General features: G+C 36.9%; 1 protein-coding gene across 3 annotated transcripts in view; it reads left to right on the top strand.

Moving 5' to 3' along the window:
• NBEAL1 (neurobeachin like 1) overlaps positions 1-27,726 on the top strand; it is an 87,750-nt gene that overhangs the window by 13,157 nt on the left and 46,867 nt on the right. Inside the window, exons 2-13 of one of the 3 annotated variants that reach the window (XM_086750561.1) lie at positions 4,581-4,672; positions 9,619-9,780; positions 11,121-11,202; positions 11,395-11,522; positions 14,842-14,924; positions 17,122-17,207; positions 18,385-18,691; positions 19,696-19,802; positions 23,277-23,363; positions 24,813-24,896; positions 26,431-26,529; positions 26,634-27,214. In XM_086750561.1, coding sequence (XP_086606687.1) covers positions 4,581-4,672; positions 9,619-9,780; positions 11,121-11,202; positions 11,395-11,522; positions 14,842-14,924; positions 17,122-17,207; positions 18,385-18,691; positions 19,696-19,802; positions 23,277-23,363; positions 24,813-24,896; positions 26,431-26,529; positions 26,634-27,214 — 1,898 coding nt within the window. The remainder of the gene's footprint in view (positions 1-4,580; positions 4,673-9,618; positions 9,781-11,120; positions 11,203-11,394; positions 11,523-14,841; positions 14,925-17,121; positions 17,208-18,384; positions 18,692-19,695; positions 19,803-23,276; positions 23,364-24,812; positions 24,897-26,430; positions 26,530-26,633; positions 27,215-27,726) is intronic. The other 2 variants (XM_086750559.1, XM_086750560.1) reach the window with 2 other exon arrangements.

The following is a 27,726-nucleotide window of genomic DNA, read 5'->3' on the forward strand; positions in this document are numbered from 1 at the left end:
GTAATTTCTGGATAATTTAGTGCATCAAAGACAAAAGCCTGTCCCAGAGCCTGTCCAAAGTTAGTGTAAATTTTGGTTATAGTTTCTTATCACTTAATTGCCCTAGAGAACGTCTTATCTGTGAGAAGGGCCTTAGACTGGTCCTCCTCTCTGCTATTGTCTTTGTTTCAGCGTTGTTGAAAGCTAAAGTTGATTTTAGCATGGAGAGCTTGTTTCCCAGTTACATCAAGTCTAAGATGACCTTGCTAGAGTTATTTATATTTTTATATATGTATATATAGGAACTGTTAAAATGTTAGATTTTGTGGGAAACTTACTAATTGTTTGGCAGTGTTTAGCCACAGTATTGTTATGCATACTGTAGAGAAGTGTGAAAACCAACTGATCTTATTTAGCAACTTTTTTTTTTTTTCTAGCATTTTGCTAACTGTGTTGATAAAGGAAAAAAAAAAAACTACTTCTGAGTGTTTTGTGGGTTTTGTGTGGTGTGTTTTTTAGGTTTTCGGGGTTTTTTTTAGGTACTTGTTAAAAACACTATATTGCTTGGGCCTGGCAGTCTTTCTTTTTAAAGTGTAAAGAGCTATGACAACTATTATTGTGCTGAGAGGATCTTATGAAAATGGAGGCCTAAAGGGTTGTGTGTTGTTTTGCTGAGTTTTTTTCTTTCTTTTTTTTTTTTTTTAAAGAAGAAAACCAGATGTACTTAAGGAAGGGAAGAAACAAGAAAGTGTTTTCACTCTCAGGTGCTCTGAGCTACACTTTAAATACATTTTTTTCATTACTGCAGGTGAATGACTAATTGTTAATATAGAAGTTTCAAAGGCCTTCATTACAGTATGTCTGTCATTAAAAGACAGAGGATAGTTGAAAAGGTGAATGGGAAAAGAACTCAATAGAAATAAATTCTGAAATTCACTGACTTTAAACTTCAGATTAAATGGCAGCAACTGACCTCAAAAACCAGTTCAGTACAAGATGAAGAAGATGCTGGGTCGGGTAATCGCTGTGTGTATGGTACACAGGAAGCAGCTCATACCTATTACTACTGTCTGTTTTTATTATAAAATTAAAAATTTAAACCAATGTAAAAAGACATTTTTTTCCTCCTAAACCATCATGCTTCTGCTTTGATTAAGGATGAGATTTCCAAATGCTTTGGAAAAATATAAGATGCCTTTGAAATACATAGTCTGGTCTTTGGAAAGGTATGTATTTAGCTATTTTAGGAATGGGTGTTTTTGTGTACTTTGTTATGGGTAACATTTACCGTTGTAAATTTCATTTCTTAAAACTGCTTTAGTGAAATTTAGGTTTCTCACAGCTTTCAACAGATGACAGGTGCATAGGTTCTGAGCTGATTGCTGCTGGTAAAGGAAAACCTGGGCTAGACTCAAAGTTTGAAAGCTGTTTTTAACTTCTGTTTACAATGTCTTTGAAATAACTTATATATCTTAATTTGTAGCAAAACTATTAAATATTGGATCACTTTCTCGTGAAATTATGTACTCCTAGTTCATTAAGTCTTAATTTTTGTTTGTTTCTGGAAAGTAGACATACTTCTAATAGGTGGTTCATAATGGAGATTTATTTCATAGTGTTCCTTATGTAGCTTCAGTCACTAAGTGATCTTGTTTACTTTTTTTCCTGTGTTAATATTATTTTTTTTTCCCCAAATGGTGTTGAGTTAGTGCTGTTGCTTGGATGGAAATCTCTAGCTTTGACTCAGAATGAGTCAACTGTTGTGTAAGCTATTTCCTACTGGCACATACCTGTAGTGTCACCTGGTATTTTGATATGAAAGCTGATTATTTTAATAGCTTGGAATAATATGTAATTAATTGGCTAGCAGGAGATTGAGGTAGAAAGGAGATGGGTTGCAGAGTGTGCTGCAGGTAATGATCAAACAGTATTGCAGTTCTTCGTTTTTACCAGGATTGGAAGGAGTTTTAGTAGCAAAGTGAATTGAGCAGTATGTGCACTACAAGTAAGCAAAATCTTATAGCATCTGTGGTCTACCCTTGTCATCTGCATAATTGCTTTTTCTTGCATATTTTGTCTGCCAATGTTTTCTCTTGCTGCTAGTCTGCACTGATAGCTCTGGCAAAGACATAGTTTAGGGATCAGGAGGTTTATTCTTAAGCTTGAAGCTGATTTAGACTCTACCATTAAAAAGGAGCAAGCAGACATTAATCTAATTTTGTCTTTTGTCCTCCTTTTCCCCTTCTTTCATCCATAACCTTTTGTTAAAGGAATTTTAATTCAGATAATGATATTATTTGCACAGCTTCCTTCATGGTACATGACCAAGAAAAACCGTGTTTTCTTAAAAAACTTTACTGTCAACAGCTAGTGATGAGCCTCAGCTGTGTCAACAAACAATTTTAATTTATAGAATACAAATAGATTCAATATAGTAATTCACGTTGTATTTCAAAGAGAATGTGCTCATGCCAGGAAAAAACAAAGTAGTTTGTTCAACAGGAAAAAAAAGTCAAATACGTTCAGTTTTTGTACAGGCATGGGCATTACATTAGAGGCACAGACATATGCGTATGACTAAGTGTCTGTTGGTTACTTTGCCATTGCTTTGTTCTTTGTAGCCTGAGTTATATTGTAATTGCTAAAATAATGTCCTGGTTTTCCTCATCTTTATGATCCTGTGAAATTATTTGCATGTGGCTAAAATGACTTGCTGTGAATTACAAGGAGGTTAAAGGTTTAAATATGTGAGCATTTTTAAAAAGACATAATGTTTGAAGATGGCATCTTCTGCTACTTCTAGCCCGTTCTTTTAGGATATTAGCAAGCTTTACTTCTTGCTCATCTTTTGGTTTGATTTTCAAGATGTTTCATCTCTGAACCTGAGAAATGTGTGTTCTGTACTCACCTGATTGAGATAATCTGTCAGCCTCTGTAGCTTAAACCAGGCTTGGAAACCTTGAATTTATTATTAATCTCAACAGCTTCCTTTATTCTGTATGTTGCAGTTTCATCCTGAGAACAAGTAATAGGTGTGTGTTTACGATAACAACCGTTAGGTAGTTTAGTGCATATTGAACATGAGGATAAGGCTACAGGACTTACAGGACGTAATACTTCTTTGACAAATTTTTAACAGAAAAAGAAGGGGAGTGATGACTTAAAAAAGAAAACCATTGAAAGAAGAATAAAAGCAGAGATGAGGAGAAGAAAGATTGTTAAGGAGGGAGAGATTAGGAATGAAGTGGAAGAAGAGGAAATAAGATAATTAGGAAAAATGAACAAGAAAATCCAGTAAAGGCAGTGGAGGCAAATAATCAGACAAGATATATATTTCGCTGAGGGTTTTATTTGGCACCTGTTGTCTGAAGACATTTCATCTATAGTTAATAGTAATAGTAAAGTAAATTGTGTCTGGATGTTTCTGACACTTCTTGCTTAGTTAGAGGGGTCTTCAGCAGTACAAGGAAGGGTAAAGTCTAAAATGAGAAGGGGATTTCCATGCTTTATAACTCCTGTACTTGCTGTGGAAAGATGCTCTGAGAAGAGCTTTGCAGCACTTCAGATTCTGGATTTCCATTTTTATTTTATTTTGGTGTTCCTTCTCCCCGGAGACTCTTGTTGGGTAGCTGTTGTGCACTGACAGGACTCTGTATGTCAGTATTGCTTAGTGACTCTTTCTTTTACATTGATGTTGCCCTTGGAATACTATGTGTGTTAGAGTTATTCACAGATTGCTCCTTGGTCTTAACACTGCAGGAAAACAATCTGTTGTTTGGGAACTTTTATAGTAATATAAAGGCAACAAGCAAAAGGGAGGAGATACATAAAAGGGAAAAGAGAAGGATGAACAAAAATTTTGCAGAATTTTATGAATTATGGAGTAGATCTAGAAATCATTCAAGTTCCGTACTATTTTAGGCATATATTTTAAAGTTATTTTGTAAATTATTTATAACATAGAATGTGGGACTGCACAGATGTGTATTAATGGACATGACTGTACAGTCCTTGTGGAGGAATATGTCAGCTATGGTCTGGAACCTTGCTTTTGAAAATAAAGCAGCTTGACTTCTACAGTGAGACTCTCTCAAATGGCATATTTTGACAGAATTTTCCTGTGCTGGTTTGTGGTAGTCTAGTATCTGCCCTCTGTGCTGGCACACTACCCAGGCCTGAGGAGCTACTGGTCAAGAGCAGAGTCTGTGTGCTCTACTAAGACCAAGTAGGAAGCTTAAATTTAATTTCCTGTCTATTTTATAGATATCTAGTATACAAGCAACAGGATCTGCATTGTCTCTTGGAACACATCTGGCTCTGATCTGCTGCTGACTGCCATATTGATCAATGAATGAAGCAAAAAGCGAATTATTTTGTGATTAGGATTGTCATTGGAGTTCTTACTGAATTCTATAAGCCATAAAGAGTACTGTATTCTAATGCCTATGCTATCAAGACTAGAATATACTAGTAATTTTGTATATTCTAATTCAATTCAAATGCATTAAAGAAAAACTTTCCATTCAAGTTAGTACTACAGAGTTGTTGACGGATGACTCTGAGTGCAATATTGCCTAATGTTCTCCTCTTCTTTTTTACAGAAAGATCCAGATTACCTAAAGCTCTGGTTGGATAGTTTTGTTTCTAGCTATGAACAGTTTCTGGATGTGGACTTTGAGAAGCTGCCAACGAGGTATGTGGAATTATAGACCTGTTCACCTTTCTTTGATATCTGAAGCAAACTTGGCTGAGAGCCCAGTCTTTTTCAATGGCAATACCACCTTTAAACAAAAGACAATTTTTTAGTTAAGTGCCACTCCTGTTCTTTTGAAAAGGTCGAGTTGGGTTGGGAATGGTGAAACTAGGCAAATACTGGTATTTGTGTTATATAAGGAGATGGCATGAGTATTCACTTATTTTTGCTCATAGAAATATAGTTGTTATTCCTTGTGCATTTTTTGAATAAATATTCATTAAATGTTACATATGAAATAGTATTAGTCAGTATTAGTGCTTGGTGTCTGTATCAGCAGTGACTTAACAGAAGTAAGATGTAGGTAGAGTTTTGTAATTTTATTTGAGAGATTGCTTTAAGATTAAGGATAAGATTAAATGCTTAATAGAAGACTTGAATTTCTTACCTGAAAACCTTTTTGAAATTAAAATATGCACAAATGATAGACTTGAAAGTGATTTTCTTGTTTGCATCCATGAAGACTTCAGTTCAGGGCAAGAGTATTACTGACTTCACCCGTGACCACAAGTTCTCAGATATAATCATGAGATGGTATTGAAGTCTAATTTCAGAGTTCCGTATTTGTTATGTGGAATTTATCTGCTCTGTTCTAAGGATTGTGTTTTCAAGAGTAACTTTGCAAATGAGGAATAGAAACCTAGGGCATATTCTCTTGCTTTTGAGATGCTTGCATGAACTGAGGGTTTTAAGAGAAAAAGAATGTTATAGGATTCAGAAATCGTAAGAAGTGGTGTCAGCATTACAGCTGATATCACTACTGGTGTTTAAATGCAAAGAATGGCTCTCCCTGCATGATGGCTGCAGTTCAAGCCCTGTTGAAATCAATGGAAATTCTTTAATGGGCTTTGGATCAGATCCTGTTTGAAGTGTAAGTGATAGCCTCTACTGTTACAAGGAAATTAAGAATGCTGCAACTGGATCTCAGTGGATAAAACCTGATCTTCTTGGCTCTATGTATTAAAGTTTTCCTCTTAATGCCTATATGAATGCAAAATATATAGTGCAATTACCAGTAAGCAAGACCTTCAGATTAAGTCTGTGTTCTTTCAGAAGATCTGTTTTATTTGCAGTGTCAAAAATGCATCTTACTGTGTTTAGTTAAGGAAAAAAGTATATCCTTTAACGCAGGTTATCTTTAACATACTATTTAATATTGAAAGCTGAACAGCGGAAGAGAAGAATATCTTGATACTTTGGATTTTTTAAGTGTTTTTTGGTTTATGTGTGGTGGGTTGTTTTTTTTTTTTTTTTTTTACAGCAACATAACAGATAACAAATATGAAGTTTAGTTGTGCAGAACAATAGCAGCATCTTTATTGTGCTAAATGATGGTTTTGTAGGCATAAAAATAGTGTATTTTTCTCAGGTTAATGACAGGATTAGTGATTTAGTCTGAAAGTATAGACCCATTGGATTTAGACTCATTTGTGTAACAGATGTAGAGAAAACGTATCAAAACAACATGGGGATGAAGGCTGATAATTCCTGTGCTTTGATGACTGGATTAAAAATTACAGTTTGAGAGCAGATACTAGAATTAACCAAAAATTGCGGTTTCTGCCCTTATTTGCGTTTGTAAGATAGTTAGGCATGTGAAAAGTAGCGTCTTTCTGGGGTTTGTCAATTTATACTGCAGGCACTTACATTGTGGAACTGTTACTACTGAGCTGGCAAAAAAACCCCCAAGTAGGTCAGTGTGGAACCACCAAATGCTGATTTCCAGTGACTCTTCTCTTGGGGCCATAGGACCCTGTGAACTCAACTTTTTTTTTTTTTTTTTTTATGGGGCTGCTGATTAAGTAACTATTTCTGTCTTTCAGTCTTGAAGATAATATGTGATGCTAGCTGAAATGAGAAACTGAGTGGACTAATACCTTTTTTTTTTTTTTTTTTTTTTTCCTCCTTATATAAATCTTGGTGTGCTTTACAGCTGTATGCCTGAAAGACCTTGTATGCTGAAGGGCAAATGCCAGGAAATAACAAGGAACTATGCAGGGAGAAGAAAGCTTGTACAGATTGCTGGACAAAAGCTAATGTTTTGGAAGACAGGCATAAAGTTTTGTGTCATTGTAAAACATATGTGGGTTTTTTAGCATCCAAGAACACACCACTTAAGAAGTGTAATGAAACTTTAGTAATTTTTTTTTTTCCTGAAAGAAGGACTCTTAATTGGTACTGTCACTTCCTGATTTAACAGATAAGAGTATTTATTCTATAAATTAAAATATATCGTTTCCTGAAATCTGCTTTGGATATCTAAAAGATGGTACAGAGTGCACAATTAGGAAATCTCTAAATATTGAGGATGAGTGTATCTGGTGGTGTGATTCGACTGTGTAAGTAGAGCTTATGCAGCTGTGCAGCTTATAGGCTTATACAGCTTCAGTTCTACCTCTATCTTTGTGCATCTACCGTATATTTTAAAGTTAAATGGTTCATTAATGGTGTTCTCAATTATTTTACTGAAAAGGTGAGCTGATTTTACCGAAAAGGTGAAAATAGTAATGCTGATGGCTTTGAGCATCAAGCGCAAAAGATTAGTACACCTGCCTATTCTTATCCTAAAAGCATTTCATCATCTCATATGTATTTACCGTGCAAAGGATAAAACCTTTGCCAGGTGGTGGGAGGCTTTTTTCCCTTCATTGAAGGAGAGGAATTGTCATCTGGTTTAATACTTAAAGGAACAACAAAGGCTTCCAGAATGGTGTAATGCTCTTTTTCTGCTTTTTGATTTTCATTATCTTGAGCGAAGGAGCTTAAAGGAAGCTCGTGTAAAGTATCATAGGAAACTGTACTTTGTTAACTTACTGACTTCAAACCCACGTAAAAATGATGTGGGAATCGTGATAGGAATGCTGATTACATGGTTTCATGATTGTTGAAAAGTAAAGCCTATTTTTTTTACAGCACTTTTTCCCAAAGTGCTTACTGCTGATGACGGAGAGTTTGAAAGTCCCAGCATGTGAGTTTGAGCTGTAGTAGATTAGTGCAATGTAGAGACTAACTTAACCTCCTTTCAAACATCTGAGATGGCAGTTTATATTGCTGCGTAACCATGTCAATGTAATGCAAGAAAATTATAGATAAAAAGAAACTGAATGTGTCTGGTCTTTCTCATATTTCAGAGGTAGAGTACCAGCAGTCAAATAAGAATGTCAGTTAAGGTACGATTTTTGAGATTTGAATTTTTTTTTTTCCTATTGGAATACTTAGTTTACGCAGCTAGTCCTATCAGGAAAAAATGATACTACATGTTCACAAATTTAACTTTTAAATTTTTGTGGTGATATACTAGTAATTTACTCTGGGGTGAAAATAAGTTTGATTATTTAAAAATGTGTGTATTTATTTATAAACTCTATAGTATATTTGGTTTGAGTAATCCCAATAAGTATTCCTTTTGCCAGTTTCACATAAGGCAGTAAATTCTCATGGGTTGTGCAATAGCTCAGACAGGCAGCTACTGCAGAGAAAACATTCTGTGGGATGTGAGGCATGAAGGGTGTGCTGTTTGCTTTCTTGTAAAGCATTTTATGATCTTACTGAAAAAGACTTGTTGACCGTTTTAGAGAAATTACTTCTGGATATATTATTTCAGCTGTCAAAAATTATGCTCGTCTGAATACAGAGATGGTGAGTTATCAGATTATGAGGAGGCATGCTTATAGTCCCAGAGAGTATGGATCTGCTGGCATCTTGAGGGGTGAAGCTGCTATCACAGAAATTAGAGTTTCTTTCTTGGCAGTTGTGTTGGAAAAAAGCAATTGATCTCAGTTTTGTAGTTAGTGTCTCTATCAGTTTAGAGCCTAGGCTCTATAAAATTTGTGTTAAAACTTTCAGAATCTCTTCAGATTCTGAATCCCAGGATCTGAAAAGCAAATTACTATATTGCTATTCCTACACCATTGGCTTAGCTACTGGTTTTATTTGTGTGGTTTTTTTCTTTTCTTTTCTTTTTTTTTTTTTTTTTATTCTCACTAGTGTATTTCTAGAAACATTTCAGTTTAGCAAAAACAATAGGCAAAAGTGCCTAGTATTCTCCAGGGCCATATCTGGCCTTGATAGAGTTGTTACATTTAAAACCAACACAACAGTCCTTTTGACCCCTAAAAATAATTAGATAGCAAAAACAAACGTATTTGCTAGGTATTTTCTGGCTAATAATAGCCAGAAACTCATAAGGATGGATCAGCTTTTCATGCAAAATCAGCGTGCCAGGTGTTGGATGGAATTTTGCAGGCTCCCTCTCCTGCGCATTCAGACTCTGATTTTCAAGGCTTTCTTTGTTTAATCTTATTGTGAACAGCTTTCTTTGTGTATTTAATTGTATTTTGTACAACTTTTTGTAATTCTTATAAGAAAGACATGAGGTTGACTGTGGATGAATATCAGCTGGGCTTCAATAACTATTTAATAATTGGCATTTCTCATTTATTTGGACACTTTTAATCTTCAGTAGAAAGTTGAAAATTTTCCCCTTGTGTTTAGTGTTCATGTTTCATTCCATTGTGGCCATCCTTTTCCTTATTTAGGGATTTCCCAGGCCACCTCAGACCTGCTGAAGGTCATGCATTTTCTCTGTGGTAATTAAGGCAGATCATTCCATGGAGTAGCATTTAGGAATCCTCTTAATGAATTTTTTAAGACTTTTTTTTTTTTTTTTTTTCTTCCCCCAATGCAGTTCATTGCTGTGGAAAAGGATGTCCAGACTGTCATATCCCCACCAGTCATTCACTTGTGGTTCAGTAGAAAGTGTTTGTGAGCCATCAGTTTGGTAGCCTTTCTTAGAGGTTTATTGGAACACTACATGAGCACATTGAAATTCATTGATAACATGTCATTTCCATGATTACAATTTTGTCTGTGATTTTTCTTTTTAGAATAGATGACATTCCTCCAGGAATATCACTCCTTCCTGATAACATTCTTCAGGTCCTCAGGCTTCAGCTGCTACAGTGCGTCCAGAAGATGTCAGATGGACTAGAAGAGCAGCAGCAGGCTCTGTCACTTCTACTTGTGAAATTCTTTATCATCCTTTGCAGGTATTTGTTCTGATTGTTACTTCAGCAAGGCTTTTCTTTTGTTTAAGAAATCTTGATGCAGCCTATAAATAGATTCTAATAACACATACAATGTGATTTGACACTTTCCAGTAGAAATAGGAAAATACCACTTCTCACAATCTTCAAAATAAAGGAAGAGGGAATAAAAGAGAGAGCGGGGAGCAACGTGGTCATCTTGGCAATAATGTTTGCCATAAGGAATGGAATAGAAGCAGGGATTAGATATTAAATTCCTTGTGATTACATGATATATATCTATGGGAATTCAATATATGGTGTACCTAATATAAGAAATACTTTTAAAAGAAAAGGCACACTCTAAGGAGTATTGGATATGAAATAACTTGAGAGAGAATTGTACAGGAAGAACTGTTTCACATTCTTAACATGCTTATAATTCCATAAACCGCTTAGGAAACCGACTTATTACACTATTAGTGCAACTGGCTTCCTTCAGGAACTTATGCCTTATTTTGTAATTCTGTTGAAGCAGGTGAATAAACTGGTTTTAGGGATCTATTCCTCACTGTTTCCTCACTCTTCTGTTGTAAACTGCATTGAGAGACGGGATAAAATATAATAGGAACTCTGCTTTTCTGAGGAGGATTTGAAGCAGCTTTTTTTTAGTCCTTTAGCTCTCCTTACTCCTGAAACAATACAAGGGCCTCTAGGACAGTGTTTAAGTGTCCTGGAATATTATATATACAGTGAGTATAAGGTGGTAATGTGTTTCTGAATTGCAAACTGTTGTCAGTCTTACTTAATTGCTGAAAAGTCTCCGCTTCAGTATCTGATCTTTGTGACTTGTCCTCAAGACTGAGAAATAACATGTGCGTACTATTTCTTTGTTGCTGTTGATTTATTTATGTTCTAAAATACTTTATTAGATGTTTGCTTTCCTTGGAATAATTTAAAGCGGATAAATGCTTCTAGGTAGTATGTTTGCTAAAGTTTTAGAAAGTGTATGTGCTAGTAATATGAGAGAAGTGGAAGTTAATTGTCTTTGTTATCAGATGCTATTTTGCCGATTTAGTGTCCTGGGAATCTGCTTAACCTCTGAACCTCCAAATTCCAGACTGAATTGGCCTACAGCAGAGTGACTTAGGCCTTTCTTTTCCTTCAGTTTAGAAGAAAACTCGTGAACTGTGTTACTGTGACAGAAATAAACATTTGAGTACATGCAGTTTTTTGAAGAGTATTTTTGAAATGCTGATATACTTTTGGATGATTATAGACGGAATGCTAAAACAAACATTGTTTGAACTAGCCTCAAATGGTACATTGTGTACATTTCTGTGGTTTTTATGTTGTCTTTGTAGAAATTTGGCTAATGTGGAGGAGATTGGGATGTGTTCATACATTAACCATGTTATCACCATGACTACGTTATACATTCAACAGGTATGTGGTTAACAATTCTCACCTGTTATTTTTTCCACCTGATACTTCCTGCTTCTGCTTATATGATCCGCTTTTTTGATAATAGTATTGTGTGGGGAACAATTTGTGGGCTCAGAACTGTTCTGGAGGAGATGAAGATTAATTTTCAATTTCTAGAAATCTTCTGACCACAACTTGCTTTTTTTCCCTCAGTTAAAAAGCAAAACAAAAGAAAAAGAAGTGGCAGATCAGACCCCCATAGAAGAATTTGTGAGACATGCATTGGCTTTTTGTGAAAGTCTCTACGATCCATATCGAAACTGGAGGCACCGAATTGCAGGGTATGTGTGGACCAGGATAGGATTATAAATACTGTGGTTTATGATAACTTTAGATAAACAATATGTGAAGTTTCTGACAGAACTACTGCTGTCTACTGTCAAACTAAAATAAAAAGTAATTACATGTATATTCTTCTGCTATTGCATTTTATAGCTGTTAGAATTGATAGCCTTGAGCACTTGATAGTGTGTTTTAGGTTTTTTTCTGAATAGATACTTTTTAGAATAGCATTAATGAAATAGTTTCTCTATGAAAATGAACATAATGAAGCAGCCATACTTGAAACTGAACTTCAATGCCACCAAAGTTGTCAGACTACTAATATATCCTGTTCCATTTAGTAGAAAGCTGAGTTTTGAGGTTTTTTGAAAGGTGGGAAGTGTAGAGAGCCAGAAAATCAGCTTTGAGATGCTTAATTTCTGTCATTCTAGACACAGGCCCTGTTCTTTGAAGCTGATAGTGATTCACTTTATCTGATATACCTGGCTCTTCAGAGATCTCTTATAAACTTCTGAGAGATCTTTTTCATGAACAGTTCTTCCTTATTAGCCCCAAATTAGTTACAATGATGTTAAAAGTACATAATCTTATATAGTTAGCATGTTTTTCTGCTGTGTGTGCAAAGGCTGAAGTTGTTTCCTCCTTGCTGTTATCATTGAGAGATGCTTTTCCTTTAGATCCTCAATTTTATTTCCATGAGGACCATTTTGACATTCATCGAATGTTGGACCTGTGCATACAAATAACTAAAGGTGTAGAGAGATCATATCTCATGTTACCTAGTCTTGTAAAATTTCAGGCCTATTCTCACATCAATTCTGTAGAGCTAGCAAAGCATTTGTGCTAGCTTTGTGACATGCATTTGTGCGGCAAGTCACTTGCCCAATTTGTGCAAATGGAGCGGGGATCATGTGAGCTGTGTACCTTGGCTGCAGGTTTCATGAGGCTGTTTCGGAAACAAAAGGTAGTATTGTCAATAACAGCTTGAATAATTGTGCAAAGTTTTAAGGAGCATGTAGGGATCACAAGTTGTGGTATTTTGTGCAACATGAAAATTCCACTTTTCTAGGACAGAGCGTGAATTGACACCAGTTCTCACATATGGCCTGCTTGCATATTACTAAGCTGTTTTCAGATTTAGAGTAGAATCATAGAATCGTGAATAGTTTGGGTTGGAAAGAACCTTTAAATGTCCCCTGCAAGGAACAGGAACATCTCCAACCAGATCAGGTTGCTCAGAGCCCCGTCCAACATGGCCTTGAATGTTCCAGGGATGGGGCATCTACTACCTCTCTGAGCAACCTGTGCCAGTGTTCCACCACTCATAAAAAATTTCTTCCTTGTGTCTAATGTAAAACTACCCTCTCTTAGTTTAAAACCATTACCCCTTGTCCCATCACAACAGGCTCTGCTAAAAAGTTTATCCACATCTTTCTTATAAGCCCCCTTTAAAGTATTGAAAGGTGACAATGAGATCTCCCCAGAGCCTTCTCTCCTCCAGGCTGAACAGCCCCAGCTTTCTCAGCCTGAACTCATAGGGGAGGTGCTCCAGCCCTCTGATCATCTTCATGGCCCTCCAACAGGTCCATGTCCTTTTTATGTTGGGGGCTCCAGAGTTGAACACAGTACTCCATTTGGGGTCTCATGAGAGCAGAATATAGGGGGAGATTCACCTCCCTCGATCTGCTGGCCACGGTTCTTTTGATGCAGCCCAGGATGTGGTTGGCTTTCTGGGCTGCATGCATGCATTGCTGGCTCATGTTGAGCTTCTTATCAACCAGCACCCCGAAGTCCTCCTCAGAGCTGCTCTTGATTCATTCTCTGCCTAGCCTGTGTTTGTGGTTGGGATTGCCCTGACCCAGGTGCAGGACCCTGCACTTGGCCTTGTTGAACTTCATGAGGTTGGCACGGGCCCACCTATCCAACCTGTCAAGGTCCCTCTGGATGGCAGTTTAGTGTAAGCAATGCCAGCACATGTCATGATATCTTAGATAGAGCATGAGTACTCAAAATGGGTGAATTTACAGCCAACGAAGGTGCCAAATCTGGCAATGAATCAATATAATCACACCATAAAAAAGTGTTATGCTTTCTGAAACTGGATATGATTTAAATATCTTTTTAAAATTATGTTTACTGGGAGGCTAGAAGCTAAAACAATATTAAATTTGAGGATGTGTGTTCAGTTTTGGACCCCTCAGTACAAGAAGGACGTTGAGTTGCTAGAGTGCGTCCAGAGAAGGGCAGTGAAGCTGGTGAGGTGTCTGGAGAACAAGTCTTATAAGGAGCGGCTGAGGGAACTGGGGTTGTTTAGTCTGGAGAAGAGGAGGCTGAGGGGAGACCTCATTGCTCTCTACAACTACCTGAAAGGAGGTTGTAAGGAGGCAGGTGTTGGTCTCTTCTCCCAGGTGACTAGTGATAGGATGAGAGGAAATGGCCTCAAGTTGCAACAGGGGAGGTTTAGATTGGATGTTAGGAAAAATTTGTTTGCTGAAGGAGTGGTCAAGCACTGGAACAGGCTGCCCAGGGAGGTGGTGGAGTCACCATCCCTGGAGGTGTTCAAAGAATGTGTAGACATGGCACTTTGGGACATGGTTTAGTAGGCATGGTGGTGTTAGGTTGATGGTTGGACCTGGTGATCTTGGAGGTCTCTTCTAACCTTAAAGATTTTGTGGTTCTATGGTTTTATGATATACTAAGAGGTGTTTAGTTGTAACTGGCCAACATGAAATGTCCTTCCATTCCTTTGTCCTTTCAAAAACTGTCAGATTTTTCTAAACTAGTGGAACAAGGAAGCCAAAAGGCATGGGATAGAGAGACCTGGTTGAATTATGGCAAAAAAAAGTTGTTGAAGATCACAGTATAGATATGTTGCATCTTTGAAAAGAAGTTTATAAATGTATCAGTAGAATTACATCCCTTTAATTTGATGATGCATCGTCCCTTGCACTGTAATGAACCCATAATAATGGTTTGTACTCATTTCAAATTTTATGGTTAAGAAATTTGGCAGTCTGGCTCGTGGCTTAGTTACTGTAAGTAAGGACTAAATAACATTTTTTTTTTTTTTTTTTATTTAACTAATCTATGTTGTAAAAAGTTAAGGTATTTCTAGGAGCAGAACAGTAAATATGGGATTAGCTGTGATTCATTTTTTTTTCAGGATTAAATACTACTTTACTATTTTTTTGATCCTATAGACAAAAGGTAACTTTTGATTTTTGGCAATGTTTTCTGTTATGAAGTTGTAATTTAATAAGTCATAAACAAAGGTATCATATCTAATTTCTTCGCTGTATTTTTAAAATGTAATTGCAGACGTTTCCTTAGTACAGTTGAAAAGAGCAGACAGAAGTATAAACCAGCTTCCCTCACTGTGGAGTTTGTCCCTTTCTTTTACCGTAAGTATTACCAACAGCACGTTGGAAAATAGTCATCTTTGGAGGAGTGCACTTAGTGATTCCAAGTTCCTTTCCCTTAACAAAGCCTGATAAGCATAAAAGCCCCTTACTTGCTTTCTGAGGCTGAATGAAGTGGGTTGCTTCATTTGCTTGCTTTCCACTCTGAGCTTCACTGTCTTGCCATTCTTATTATTAGGCTACATATAGTGATTGCACCTAAGATCCCTGTAGCAAGTCTAGCTCACATGGAAAAATAGTCTTAGGAAAATGTTCACGCGTTTTTGTCTATTAATATGATTTAACAGCTAGAAAGAGGGAAACTGTGCCATCCAACTAGCAAATGCTCCTTGGACTGCAAAGGAAACTGTTCTGTTTTATCTCTGGTTAAGTCATTCAATATAATGATGACTACTTTAGATTCATGTGTTCTTACCATTACGGATTGGCTGTGTGGAAAGGGAGGACTTATCTGGCCAGGTTCTGTACTTAAATCTTGGGCAGGTGTGATGCCCAGCTAATTTGTCAGTTTAGCATGACAAAAGTGTTAGAGCCAACAGAACTGAAGCAGCAGAAATATGCTGGAGGAGTGGTGATATGAGTGAATTCAGCCCTTTTTGCAGCTGTCCATTAACTCAGCTTTAATAGAAAATAAAAAGGAAGGTTCCGTTTCTAGAGTGGTAGCATTTATGAATTTAATTTCTCTAGGTTTGAGTCACATACTCCTCCTGTTCCTTGAGATTCCCTCTCAGTATATGTAAAATAGACCAGTTGCCAAAAAGACCAAAGAGCTGATGCCAGTGAAATGCCATTACGTTTGTGCCAGAGCACTGGAAACCCACTCTAAAGGCTGCTACTGAGGAACATCATCTGCAGATTCTATCCTCCCTGTTCAGTGCCTGGCACTCTGGTTCCTCCTAAATCCGTTAAATATTATATACTGTGACTGAGCTACAAGTGTACTAATTAGCTGGCAGATAGTCATCTGCTGGTTGCCCAGCTGGCAGGAAACACAGAATAAGAAATTGCTGAGCATATGCTTTAGACATTCTGCCATGGCAGCGCTAATTTGAGACTTTTTGGTCGACCCAGCCTAATGATTTATTCACAATCTGCTAGGTACTGCTCTTTTGAATTTGTCTGAGGTTCCCCAAAAGATTCAGAGGCTATACATCAAGGGAGTGGTGGGACTAGCAAACTGATGGTGTGAGCATCTAAGCTTTATTTCCTTTGAAGACCAGATTTTAAAAATAGCTGTGCAAGTTTCCTTTAAAACAGGCTTATATGTTCAGTATAAAATCTGAAATCTGACTTGCCAATAATTGGTAATTGTCTTAAAGGTTACATTATTGTTTTAATAAACATGAAATTCTTGCATTTTCAGTTTATATTGTCTGCTTAAAATCTCAGTTTTTACAAACCCAAGTCATTATCCGTTTTGTCTTGAAGTTATTGAAAGTTTTACGATGGTTAATTCCAAATAAAATAATCCTTTGTAGTTTATTGCAGCTACTCTGAGTCTTGTGTTATTGCTGTAGCAACAATATCCAAGTTATATCTATTGCTAAGTAGAGTTCCTGAGGCTGTTTATGATGAATTTATGTGAGATATGGCATGAGAAGAGATGTGGGATAGTTGTTTGTAACCTTTCTATCAGTAGTTTTTTTACAGACCTACACAGGCTTCCCTGGGAAGTTTGGCTTAAAGGGAGCAAGCTCAGGGACTGTTTTTCTAAGCTACCTGCACTGCATGTGGCATTAGACTTTCTGTGCCAAAATCACTCTAAACTTTGTCATGCTTGCTAACTGCTTGCGTGTTACCTGTTCTTCTGTTTCTCAATGGACAAAATGGGCTCATTTTACATTATGGATCAGATCAACAGTTGTTGTGTGCCTGTAGTTCTGTCAGCCTGCCTGAAAAGTTTTATGAAAGCTGAAGGTCTGGCCCTGTGAATTACTGATAAATGTGGTCTTGTAGTGTTACTTTGATCATGCTGGAATTGATGTGTTTGTGCCTGATTTATGTAAAAGAAAGTGGAGATTATATAGCTAATTTTTTTTCTGAATGTGCATGATGACAGGAAGTACAGGAGATTTTTTTGTTATTTCATTTGTTGATGGGTATTTTTGAGAGGAAAAGCTTTGTGTAAGTTATATGACCAAAGTAAGGAATCCTTCTCCTTTTTATTTATTCCCATGAGAATGTTTTCAAGAAAGCGAACATCTCAAAGAAAGCCTAAAATGTTGCCTGCTACATCTCTTTGGAGCTATTGTGGCTGGTGGTCAGGTAAGAATGTTCTAAACCCTTTTCAGCTACTGAAGTCTCCAAACATCTGTTCATTGTTTAAAGCTTATAGATACCCATTAAGCCATAAATGAGAATAATTTATTATTGACTATTAATTGTTTGGTTGTCTTATGAGGTTTGGGGTCATTCTGTGCAATAGTGTCTAAATGCTAAAAGCTAGGTCCTGCTTTCAAATAACAGTAGACATTTGCTGTCTATAATAACTGCACATTCATGTGAACTTCCTGTAATTTTGTATCATAAACAAAATACGTGGGTAAATAAATTTAGGAGTTTCCACCTGCAAAGATGTAAGTTTTGTATAAACACATGAAATTTGTGTAGCTTACTTCCCAATGTTGGAAGTAAGCTGTTTCAGTAAGAGGCATAGGACCTTTTTACCTTGGAAGCTGTTTAAAATCTTTGAAAGAATGTGAAGAGAAGAGGATGTTCATCATCAGCAAAGCCATCATCCACTCTCTTGGCTGACTTTTTAAGTCTGAGGCAGGTCTTAAGGTCAAGCCAGGCAGTCAAGTCTGTGGGTCAGGTTCAAGATAATACGTGGTCAGGCATGGACATGGCTGCAATGTAGCTCAGGCAGGTAAAAAGTTGAGAGCCTCAGCTTGAATGCAGGGAGTCGCTGACTAGGCTTCTCAGAGCTCTCTGTGAGGCTGGGCTCCTGCCCCAGATTTACAGTGGGGTCATATCCCTGGGAAGAGGGGTGAGGGAAATGCACTCAGGGACGTTTGAAGATCCCTTCCAACCCTAACCATTCTATGATTCTATGAAATGTTTTCTAATTATTATGTTATTTTAAAAGTGTTTAAGTGTCATGAATCTGATTACCTAAAATGAAAATTCAAGTGAAGGTTTACCTAGAATTAGCAGTTTATCAAGGCTACCTTATAAGAATTTTGCAACATGCGTTTAAATTATATTTCCTTTTCCCTATAAGCATTCTCTTTGAAAAAGAAAGCCTAGTTAAGTGAACAAGATGGGATGTGTTTCATCGGTAGCTGTCGGTATAATCCAAGTAGCATTTCATATCTATTTAACAATTACAGGGCATTAACATGCATGTTGCATGATTCAGGTAACTCAGAAACTGCTGTTTTGAAGAGGTTAGATTTTATTTTGTTTATTTATTCCTTAATCACTTTTCTCTCATGGATTTCAGAGGAATGCTCTTCAAGCAGTATCTCCTGCCACCATGGAAGTCTTGATGCGTGTTTTAGCAGACTGTGACAACTGGGATGACAGGAACCCAGACGAAGTGAGCAGGAAGGCAGAGCTGACTCTGAAGTGCCTGACAGAAGTTGTCCATATCCTTCTAACCAGCAGCTCTGACCAGCGGCAAGTGGAGACGAGCACAATATTGGAGAACTATTTCAAGTTGCTTAATTCAGACCATTCGGCTTTACCTAATCCAAGGCGATGCAGGCAGTGGGAGAGCAGGTTCATAGCACTACAGATCCAAATGCTGAGTGAGTATCCAATCGTGCAGTTCCTTTAAATATCTCTTGATAATAACTCCAAAGTAAGTAATGATTGACCCATGATCATAGTATAACTGAATGTTCTACTAACGAATGTTCGCTTGGCTAAGCAGTTGAAAAATTTCGACCATTTCTTCACTGATATTACTTTAGATGTATTCCTCTTTAATCATTCACTAAAAAAACCCCGGAAGAAACTATTTCGGATTGTTACCATTTGACCAGAGCGTCAAGGTTCACAGACTGCCAGTCTCCATTAAAAAAAAAACAAACAAAAAAAAAAACAAAAAAAAAACCAACCCAAAAAAAACTATTGCTAGGCAACAGCTGACACTCATTAGCATCTTAATAATTGCAGAATAAGATGGGTCTATAATAAAATACTTGTGTGGTGGCTGTTTTGTGAATGTGCTTTTCAAATGTCATTATTGTAAACATTAGCCAAAGGTGATGGTTGTAAACAGTTGGGTTTGTTGTTGGATAGGAATTCAGGATTTGTAGTTTTTCCCACTTTAACATTCAGAATGGCAATTATAAATGACGATACTTGTTTTCCCAAACTTCCAAGAAAACTGAGGAATAGTACTGAGGTGACGTAGAATGCAAGAATGCTTACAGTATAAGTCTGCTGTAGAATGCAGAGTAATTGGTTGATGAGGAAGCAAGTGTTTGTGTGCTTCAGATAAAAGGTATGCTGCTTATGTACTCACAAATGGCAATGACTTTAAAAAGAGCCCCAAAGCAATCAAAGATGTTTGGTAGGCGACTTTAGATATAGTGGGTTACGTAGTCATTTTTACAGCATCAAAATGTTTACCCTTAGCCCTAGTGCTCTGTGCTTAAAAGGCACATTATTCTTGATCAAAGAATTCATAGCATATAGTTTGTTGTATAATTTTTTCCCCATGTTTATTATATAATGTGCAGAAAAAATGCCTGATGGATTTGGGAAGTGTTTTGTCTTTGATGCCAGTTCTGTTTTAATTTTATAGATACCATCACAGCCATGTTAGACTGCACAGATAGGCCTGTTCTGCAGGCAATTTTCCTTAACAGTAACTGCTTTGAGCATCTCATTCGACTGTTGCAGAACTGCAAGGTAAATTTTCCCTTATCAGCATATTTTTAACAAAACCTATCTTGTAAAATCGCAGGTATGTTAATTACCTTTATATTCCTTCTGAATTAGATGCAATTTTATGGTGTCTACATACTGGAAATAAAACTTTGAATCTGTTATAGCTGCTAATGCTATGAAAGATCTGACAGATCCAAGTTACTCTAATTTTTTATTCCTAATGAAGTAGAGGTGTTTCTTGTTTGTCTTGTAGTTAAAACAATGAATGCTTTTTTTGAGTCCTGAGCAAAATACCTTTACAGACCCTGCTCAGTCCCTAAAATCTGCTAAGGTTGTTACTGTAATCAATCTCCTCTGCTGGTTTTTTGTTGTTTGTGGGTTTGTTTGTTTGTTTTTAATATTCTGTCACTGGATTGCTAGGAGGTCACTTAGAACTGCTGCCAGATGGAGGTCTGAATTCTAATTTGAGAGGTGTATTTTTTCCATTTTGAAAGACCTTGCCTATGTGCCTTTGTAAATGTTTATGACATAAAACATAAATTCAAGGTGTTACAAATGTTCTTTGATTGTTCTCCTCCTGTATAGGATTTAGTGCTTACGTGGATTTTGTGTTTTCATCTCAATCCTAGATGATAATAATTTGCAAGCTAGTGTCTTCCACTGGTGGCTTTGTAGAATTCATTTTTCCCTGTGCAAAAGAACATAGATATGATGTAACTCTGTGGAATATTTTATTTCTCTTTTTCTGATAAATTGGTGACGTAGCTATTTTGAGCTCTTCTAATAGTAGATAATATAATGCTAGCTACAGTGTGCAATTTGATTCAAATCCATTTAGATTTTGGATTAGAACATGTTTCAGTGCAGTAATATAATCCAAACACTTTTTTTTTTAATATATCTTAACTGCAGTTATAATCAGTGGCAGAATGCCAACTGACTTGAAATGTTTTGAGCATTTGTAGCATTTGTAGTGTTTTATCTCCTCCTGAAAATACATTGTTTGGCCTTTCCATTCCCCTCCTCTGTTTGGGAACCTGTGCCTATTTTTGTACTGACCTTGTACTCTATTAAAAATTTCTCTTTTAGTTTTTTCTTAAATCATCAAGCAGTGTGATTTTTACCTGTTCATGGAGACTCTAGCTGTGTTCCTGCTTTGATATAAACAAGTGGTGGAATCTAAGAAAGCAGGAACAGCTACTCTATTTTTGCAGCTTGCTCTTCTTATTTTTATTCTGCCTGTACGTGTGTCATAAGATACTCTCTTTTGAGGGTTTTTTTCCTGTGATATGTTCTCACATATTACTGTGATATCAGTGCTGACAGTTTGTTACATAGTGGGTTTTTTAACCTTTTACAGTCAAAATACCGTGAAGGATAAGTGAGGAGAGGGTGGAGGCTGGGAAGATGGTGTATATTTGTATTTTCCAATATACTATATCTTTGTTATTTTTCAAATCCAGATAGCAAAGATGAATATAGCTGTTGAATTAGGATTTCTCCTTATTAGCTTATGATAGAGACTCTATTTCTAGATCTTTTTTCCTTACCTATGAAAATCTTGCTACTGAATTCACCAGCAAGCTGCAAAGCACATTCTGCAGCTCTGCAGATAGTGGGAGAATCCATACATGTATCTGAAACTCAGGTAATTTGAAGTGCAAGAAACTACCGTGGAAAGGAGGGATAAAGAAAATCTATAGCGCTTTTTTGTTATAAATGTCCCAAAGAACTTGGGGTATTCAAGAGTATGCTTCTAGTCGTACTTCCTAACCACTTGCAGTTCAACAGTCTTCTAAAATTTAAATCTTTCTTTCATATTTGCTGGTTTTAAGGCTTATGGGCAAACTGTATTTCCTTAACTATGCTAGATATCTAGAGATAAGTTTTTCAAAACTGCTTGGTTAAGTTTTGATGATTTGAATGTTGCTTTTGCCTGTGACATCTGAAAAAGAGGGACTGTACTTCAGAAGTACCGGGAGGTGCCTATTCTATGCTGAGAGTCATTTAACAAGCTGCTTTGTCGGTCCTGAATCTTTTCTCATCTATTAAACTCTTTTAGAGGTCAGACTTTGAGCAAAGCACAATGATCTCTAGCAGTATGTCTGGTTAAAAAAAATAGATCATTATTTTCTGAACAGTTTTTAAATAGAAGAATTTAAACCATGTGGACATTGTAATAAAAATCTGTTTTGACATTTATGCGTATTATCAGAATTGATGTAAGCCATATGAGAAATTTGATGGTGGTTTTGGTTGTTTTTTTTTTTTTGCATGTCTGCATTTGCTTCTGTTTAATGTTCTTATTTCCACTTGTTAGTCATAACCTTCTGAGGCATATTATAGTTTTTCTGCAGTGTTAAGTGCTCTTGACTGTGATGTACCTTTCAAAATGACTTGTGTTTCTAACTGTGTGCTTTCATATTTATGTAAGTCTAAGTAGTATCTTGAGTGTTGTCCTCCTGTTTGCCCTAATTTATGGAAGTTAATTTCTCAGGTTGTTCCTCTTCAGAGAGACTACTGAGCAGATAATGCAACCAAATGTATGAGGGGAAAAAAAAAAGCAAATGCTTGGTTTTTACCCGCTAAAGGAAAGTGGTGTGGTTTTTTGTTTTTTTTTTTTTTTTTTTGGGATTTTAAAAAATTGTGGTCAAGGATTTATTTTTTTTAACACCTCAACAGAATCTAAAAATGGAAGATAAATTTTAGTCCTGATTAGGTTATAGCTAAGCTTTGCACACAAAGTGACTGCAGTTAATTATGAAGATATTTGACTGAGCTTTAAATTTGCAAATTCAGGAACCGACTAGGAATATAGCTACTATACACAGAGCAATTTCTTAGCTAAAGAGGCAGTGTAGGTGTATGTTTGATTCAAAGTTGTTTACAACCTGTCTGATTCTTAGGATGATGGCAGAGATATTTTTTTCTGCTTCCTGTTACAAAGACTATGTGCCCCAGAAATTCTCCTGCAGTTGCTGTTTAAAGATTAAAGTATTCTGTCTAGGTATCTTCAGCCTTCACCTAGGATGAAACATAAGTGGAAAGTGACGAAACATCTGTATCCATTTCTTTCCTAATGCCCCGTTGTTGTCTTTATTTCTTACAAGTACGTTTTTGAGAACCTCCTGCCATGTTGCATATGGTAAATTAAAATCACAGTTGCTAAGCCAGTGACCAGTATAAATTCCAGATAGATCCCTTTCCTCGTCTCAGTGATTACATATTTTCATCTAATTTGAGGGGGGAAAGGGGAAGCAACTACTATATAGCAAAAATACAATGTAATCTTCAGTACTGTGGGAGTTAACAAAAAAACAATATTAACAGAGGATTGTATCTCACTGATGTGAGAACTTCCTTTTTTTCCTTTTTTTTTTCTTTTTTCTTTCTTCTCGTATATGAAATACAAATGCAAGGCAGCCTCCACAGGTTTGGCTGCAGGTAATTGTTTAATGCAATTATTTCCATTATTCTTGTCTCTGTTTCTAACAGCTGTTTTTAAATGCTAACAATAAAGTGGCAGACAAGAGTGAGAAAGACCTTGCCAACAAATTACTGACAGAAATGAATGAGAACCAGGTACTTACCTAACCTGTATTTTGCTTCAGTTGAAGTCAAAACACAATCATAGAAAAATTGGTTCCTGTGCTTCACCTTAACCATCTTCTTTAAGCCTTCTGCAGCAAGGTGAACTTGTGTTGCTGCACACATCAGTATTTTCTGTCTCTGGAAAATTATTTTTCTGAATAACAGATTGACTTCAATCTCAGTTTTATGCATCTGCTTAAAATTGCAGATATTTGCAACGGATTGAGCCTCAGTTATGCTTCTTTTAAAGAAAAGGTGAAGTACATGAATGGAATAAAAAAAAATTCTGTCAGCTTGGTGGTGATTTTTTCTTCTCCTCTCCCTTTCCTCTTTTTTGCTTCTTTGTCTCAGCACTGTGGTGTTTTGGATTCTGGGGCCTTGTTTGTGAATCTCAGTGGTTGTATTTGGTGTCCTGATTCTTTGCTTGTCATCAAGAACAGATGTTCACAAAACAATGGACAGGCTGAATCAGGGAGGTAGGAATAGCCTGTCGCTTTAATTTTCCCAAAATATTGTGGGAAGTTTCAAATGCAAATTGTTGTGTTAATTTTATAGTAGAATGATTTATTCTGATTAAAAATGTAAACAAATGCTAAATATGATGTATGGTAATCTACAAGTTGTTATTCTAACTAATAGCTTTGGCTTTTCTAGAAACTCAGTGCGACACTCTAACAGCATGTAAATGTTTCTTCACATCTAACACTGATTCTTGACACTTCATTTTCAAAGTATGTCTGATATGCATATAATATTCCAGAGATTATGAAATAGAGTATGTTTGTTTGCACAGTTTTGCTAATTAGCTTTACGGATGGATGCAAAATAGTACTGCAACGTTTTTGTCCTTAAAAAATCATAGAAATATCAATATAAACAGGAATTATAGGGGAAAAAAAAAACCCCTCATAAGATGGCTTAAATTGGAATAAGAGGTGTTGATCCATGTGATGAGGCTATGGGTGAGGCAGCCACCTTACTGTGCTGATGTGACTTATCTCTTATAATTTGCATGTATGTGTGCGTTGCATTGGCATGTAGGGACTTGGATGGAAAAGGAAACGCTTTATATGAACTGCAGACACCTGGTTTTCCAGCAGTGCACAAAGACATACTGCAAGAGGATTCCAGTTCTGTTTTCCTCCCTCCCTCTTGAGGTTGTCCATTAGCAGCATGAGGAAAACCTGTTTGTCCATCAGAATATTTGAAGTGCAGTGTGTTGTGAATGCTTCTCTCCTCTTCAAGTATGTGGCTAGTTGTCTACTGTTACATAATACCCTCTAGGCCATGGGGTTCTAAAATCTTGACTACTGTGGAGGTGATTTCTGAAGCATGTTAGCAAACTCTTGGTTTCCCTCCTGGCAAGAGGGCCCAGTTTAGATTTTGGAGCTGAGCTGTCTCTGCATGTTTGTATATAACTTCCATACCTGCTACTTTCAGGTGTTTCAGGGACACCTAGACTGCTTGGCAGTATCGACCATTCAAGCCCTCACAGCAGTTATGCACAAGTCTCCGGCTGCTAAGGTAACAGTATATATATACAGAGGTCTCTTTTCAGTAGGCTTCTTGATCTTGTTTCTAGTTAGTGTTTTTATCACAGTATCTTAATGAATCTTGGTAATGAGGATGGACAGTTTGTGGTCACGCATTCCTGCCAGGTAGGAATAGCTGATTAGCATCTCGTATCCCTTTATATGTGTCTAATGGCTGGACGCTGAGCCATCTTTCTGTAAAAACTGGAAGATCAGAGTGTTAATGGCAGTTAAAATTTTGTAAAGGAAGTACATCATCACTTGTCCCATGAATATGTGGGGTAGAATTATTGGATATTTGCAGGAATCTTCAGGCGGGAGTTTATGTTGTAGTTTCATCATGAATTTAAACTAATCCAGGATGGTATTGCTGTCCGTATGGTGGTCTTGTTGTTCCCCTGCCCTCCCTTAGTAGTTATTCTTGTGGTTTGATAAATGGATAGGTTCGGTTAGTTTAGAAATCTGACTGGAAGCGAAGCCCACAGAAAAATAGTATATTTGTTCTTAGATTGCTGAGTTCATTAGGTTCACCCTGTCATTAAATGATTCCCTAGCCTTGGCACAGGGAAAGGAATGTGACTGCACAGTGGAGGCTAAAGGAAGAGTGGGAGTCATCTGATTTGATTGCTGCTTGCAGTACAGTCTGAGTGAGAAACAACAGGGTCAGTTGTGCTCCTCCAGAGCATTGCTCAGAGTGCTTATTTCTCCACTGCATCTGAAAAGCCTGGGAAGAGTTGTATGTTGGCGGTGGGGACTGTGGCTGTGATTCACAAACGTCACTTAAGTTTTCAATTGTATTGCCACTGCAACATATGTATTTTTTTCTTTCCATGTTTACTTAAGCAACCATCTCACTTCTGCTGACAGATTCATCTTTTTTTTTTTTTTTAAAAAAAAGTCTTAATTTCACTGCTGAATACAGCCAGAAGAGTTTCGATTCTGTGTGTTGACTGTTTACAGGCTAAACCATAAATGAATACTACTGTTTGGATTTTACTGCTTGATTATTATTTTATTTTTTTTTATGTAGAATTAACTAGTTTTCAGAAAATCTTCCTTGTAAAACTTTTATAATTTTTGAAGTGTTTAGGATGGGTGGTTTTTAATCAAGCAGGTCTAGGAAAATCTTTCACTCAAAAAATAATACCTGCATATTTCTAATTCTCAATATAATAGCTTCACTTCATGCTATAGTTAGCATTAAAAAAAGAAGCTGTTAGCATTTTGTAATAGAATTAACACTTTTATTATACCAAAGCAATTATATTGTTGTATAGGCAATTATTAAAATATAACTTCATGTTTATTTATTTATCTGCATGCTGCAGTGAGATCCTTCTCATCTGCAGCGTGCTAGAGATAGCACAATGGACATATTATCAAAAAGAGATTTCTAGCCTGTAAAACATTATTCTTGCATTTTAATTAATTTGTGTCTGATATTGTGTTAATTTAGAACCTGCTGCAGTAGACAAGCAATTCTTGATTATTTTATTTGCTAGTGAGACTGGAATTTTTATCCTCAGGAGGTCTTCAAGGAGAGAATTGGTTATGCACACATATATGAGGTATTAAAATCGCTGGGTCAACCCTCACGGGAATTGCTGGAAGAACTCATGAATATGGTGAGATGTGCTTGCTTTGAATGTTAAAATGCTTACATCTTTTCAACAGTACTTCTAGCCCTATTTTATTGTATTTCATGTCTGAATTCTCTGCTGTTTTTCAGGCTGTTGAAGGTGACCACATGGCTGTTGGGATACTAGGCATTAGTAATGTCCAGCCCTTACTACTGCTTATCCAGTGGCTTCCAGAGCTAGAATCACATGACCTGCAGATTTTCATCTCAAATTGGTTGAAGCGAATCTGCTGCATTAACAGACAGAGTCGTGCCACGTGTGTCAATGCGAACATGGTCATCCGTATCATTGAGACACTAAATTCTCACTCCGCCCTCCATCGTACTTGTGCAGAGAACCTGATTGCCCTTCTGGGCTCTTTGGGAAGCCAGTCAATGGGGTCAGAAGAACTGCTTCAACTAATACGGCTCCTGAGGACTGAGGAACCGAAACAAGCTCACCCTTATGTTGTTCCGGTGATGCGAGCCATTCTAGCAATGGCCCGGAAGCAGGGCATGGCTAGTGCCTTGCAGTATTTCGACTTGAACCACAGCATGGCCGGAATTGTTGTTCCATCAATTCATAAGTGGCCAGGCTCTGCGTTTTCTTTCAACGCTTGGCTCTGCCTTGACCAGGACCGGGTGGACCCTAGCACGACTAGCAAAAGTGGCAAGAGGAAGCAACTCTATAGGTATAATTACTGTAACTACTTCAATAGCACAAATCTAGGTTATCTGTCCCCTGCGGCATATGGTACCCTATGACAGCTGGTACTTCTGCTTACCTGCATAGAATGCAATATATAGTGCTTAGTTTGTGAAAGGGAGCAGTTTAATCTGTCACCAGAGCCAGGCTGTGTTACGGAAATAAGCATGTAGTTTCTCAGTTCTCAATGCTTTCTTGTCTACGGTTTCAGTATCCGTAACTCCAAGTTGTGTTTAGGTTCATAGCTTAAACAAACAAACAAAACAACCTAAAAAACCCCTAAAACAAAAAAAAAACCTATCCCAAAATATAGCAGCCTTCCTGCTATTTTCTGTAAAGGTAATGAAATTGTTTTCTATATGAGAGCCCAATGTGAAAAGGACACCTTCATTTGCTTGAATAGTAGACATTGACATGGATGGTTCTTGGTATAATTTAACTTTCTGGGTTCCGACATTCAATAGCAAACAAAATGCAGAATAGGGGAATACTAGCTGA

This window comes from Chlamydotis macqueenii, chromosome 6 (genome assembly GCF_036417535.1).
Source record: "Chlamydotis macqueenii isolate bChlMac1 chromosome 6, bChlMac1.mat, whole genome shotgun sequence".
Lineage (NCBI taxonomy): Eukaryota > Metazoa > Chordata > Aves > Otidiformes > Otididae > Chlamydotis > Chlamydotis macqueenii.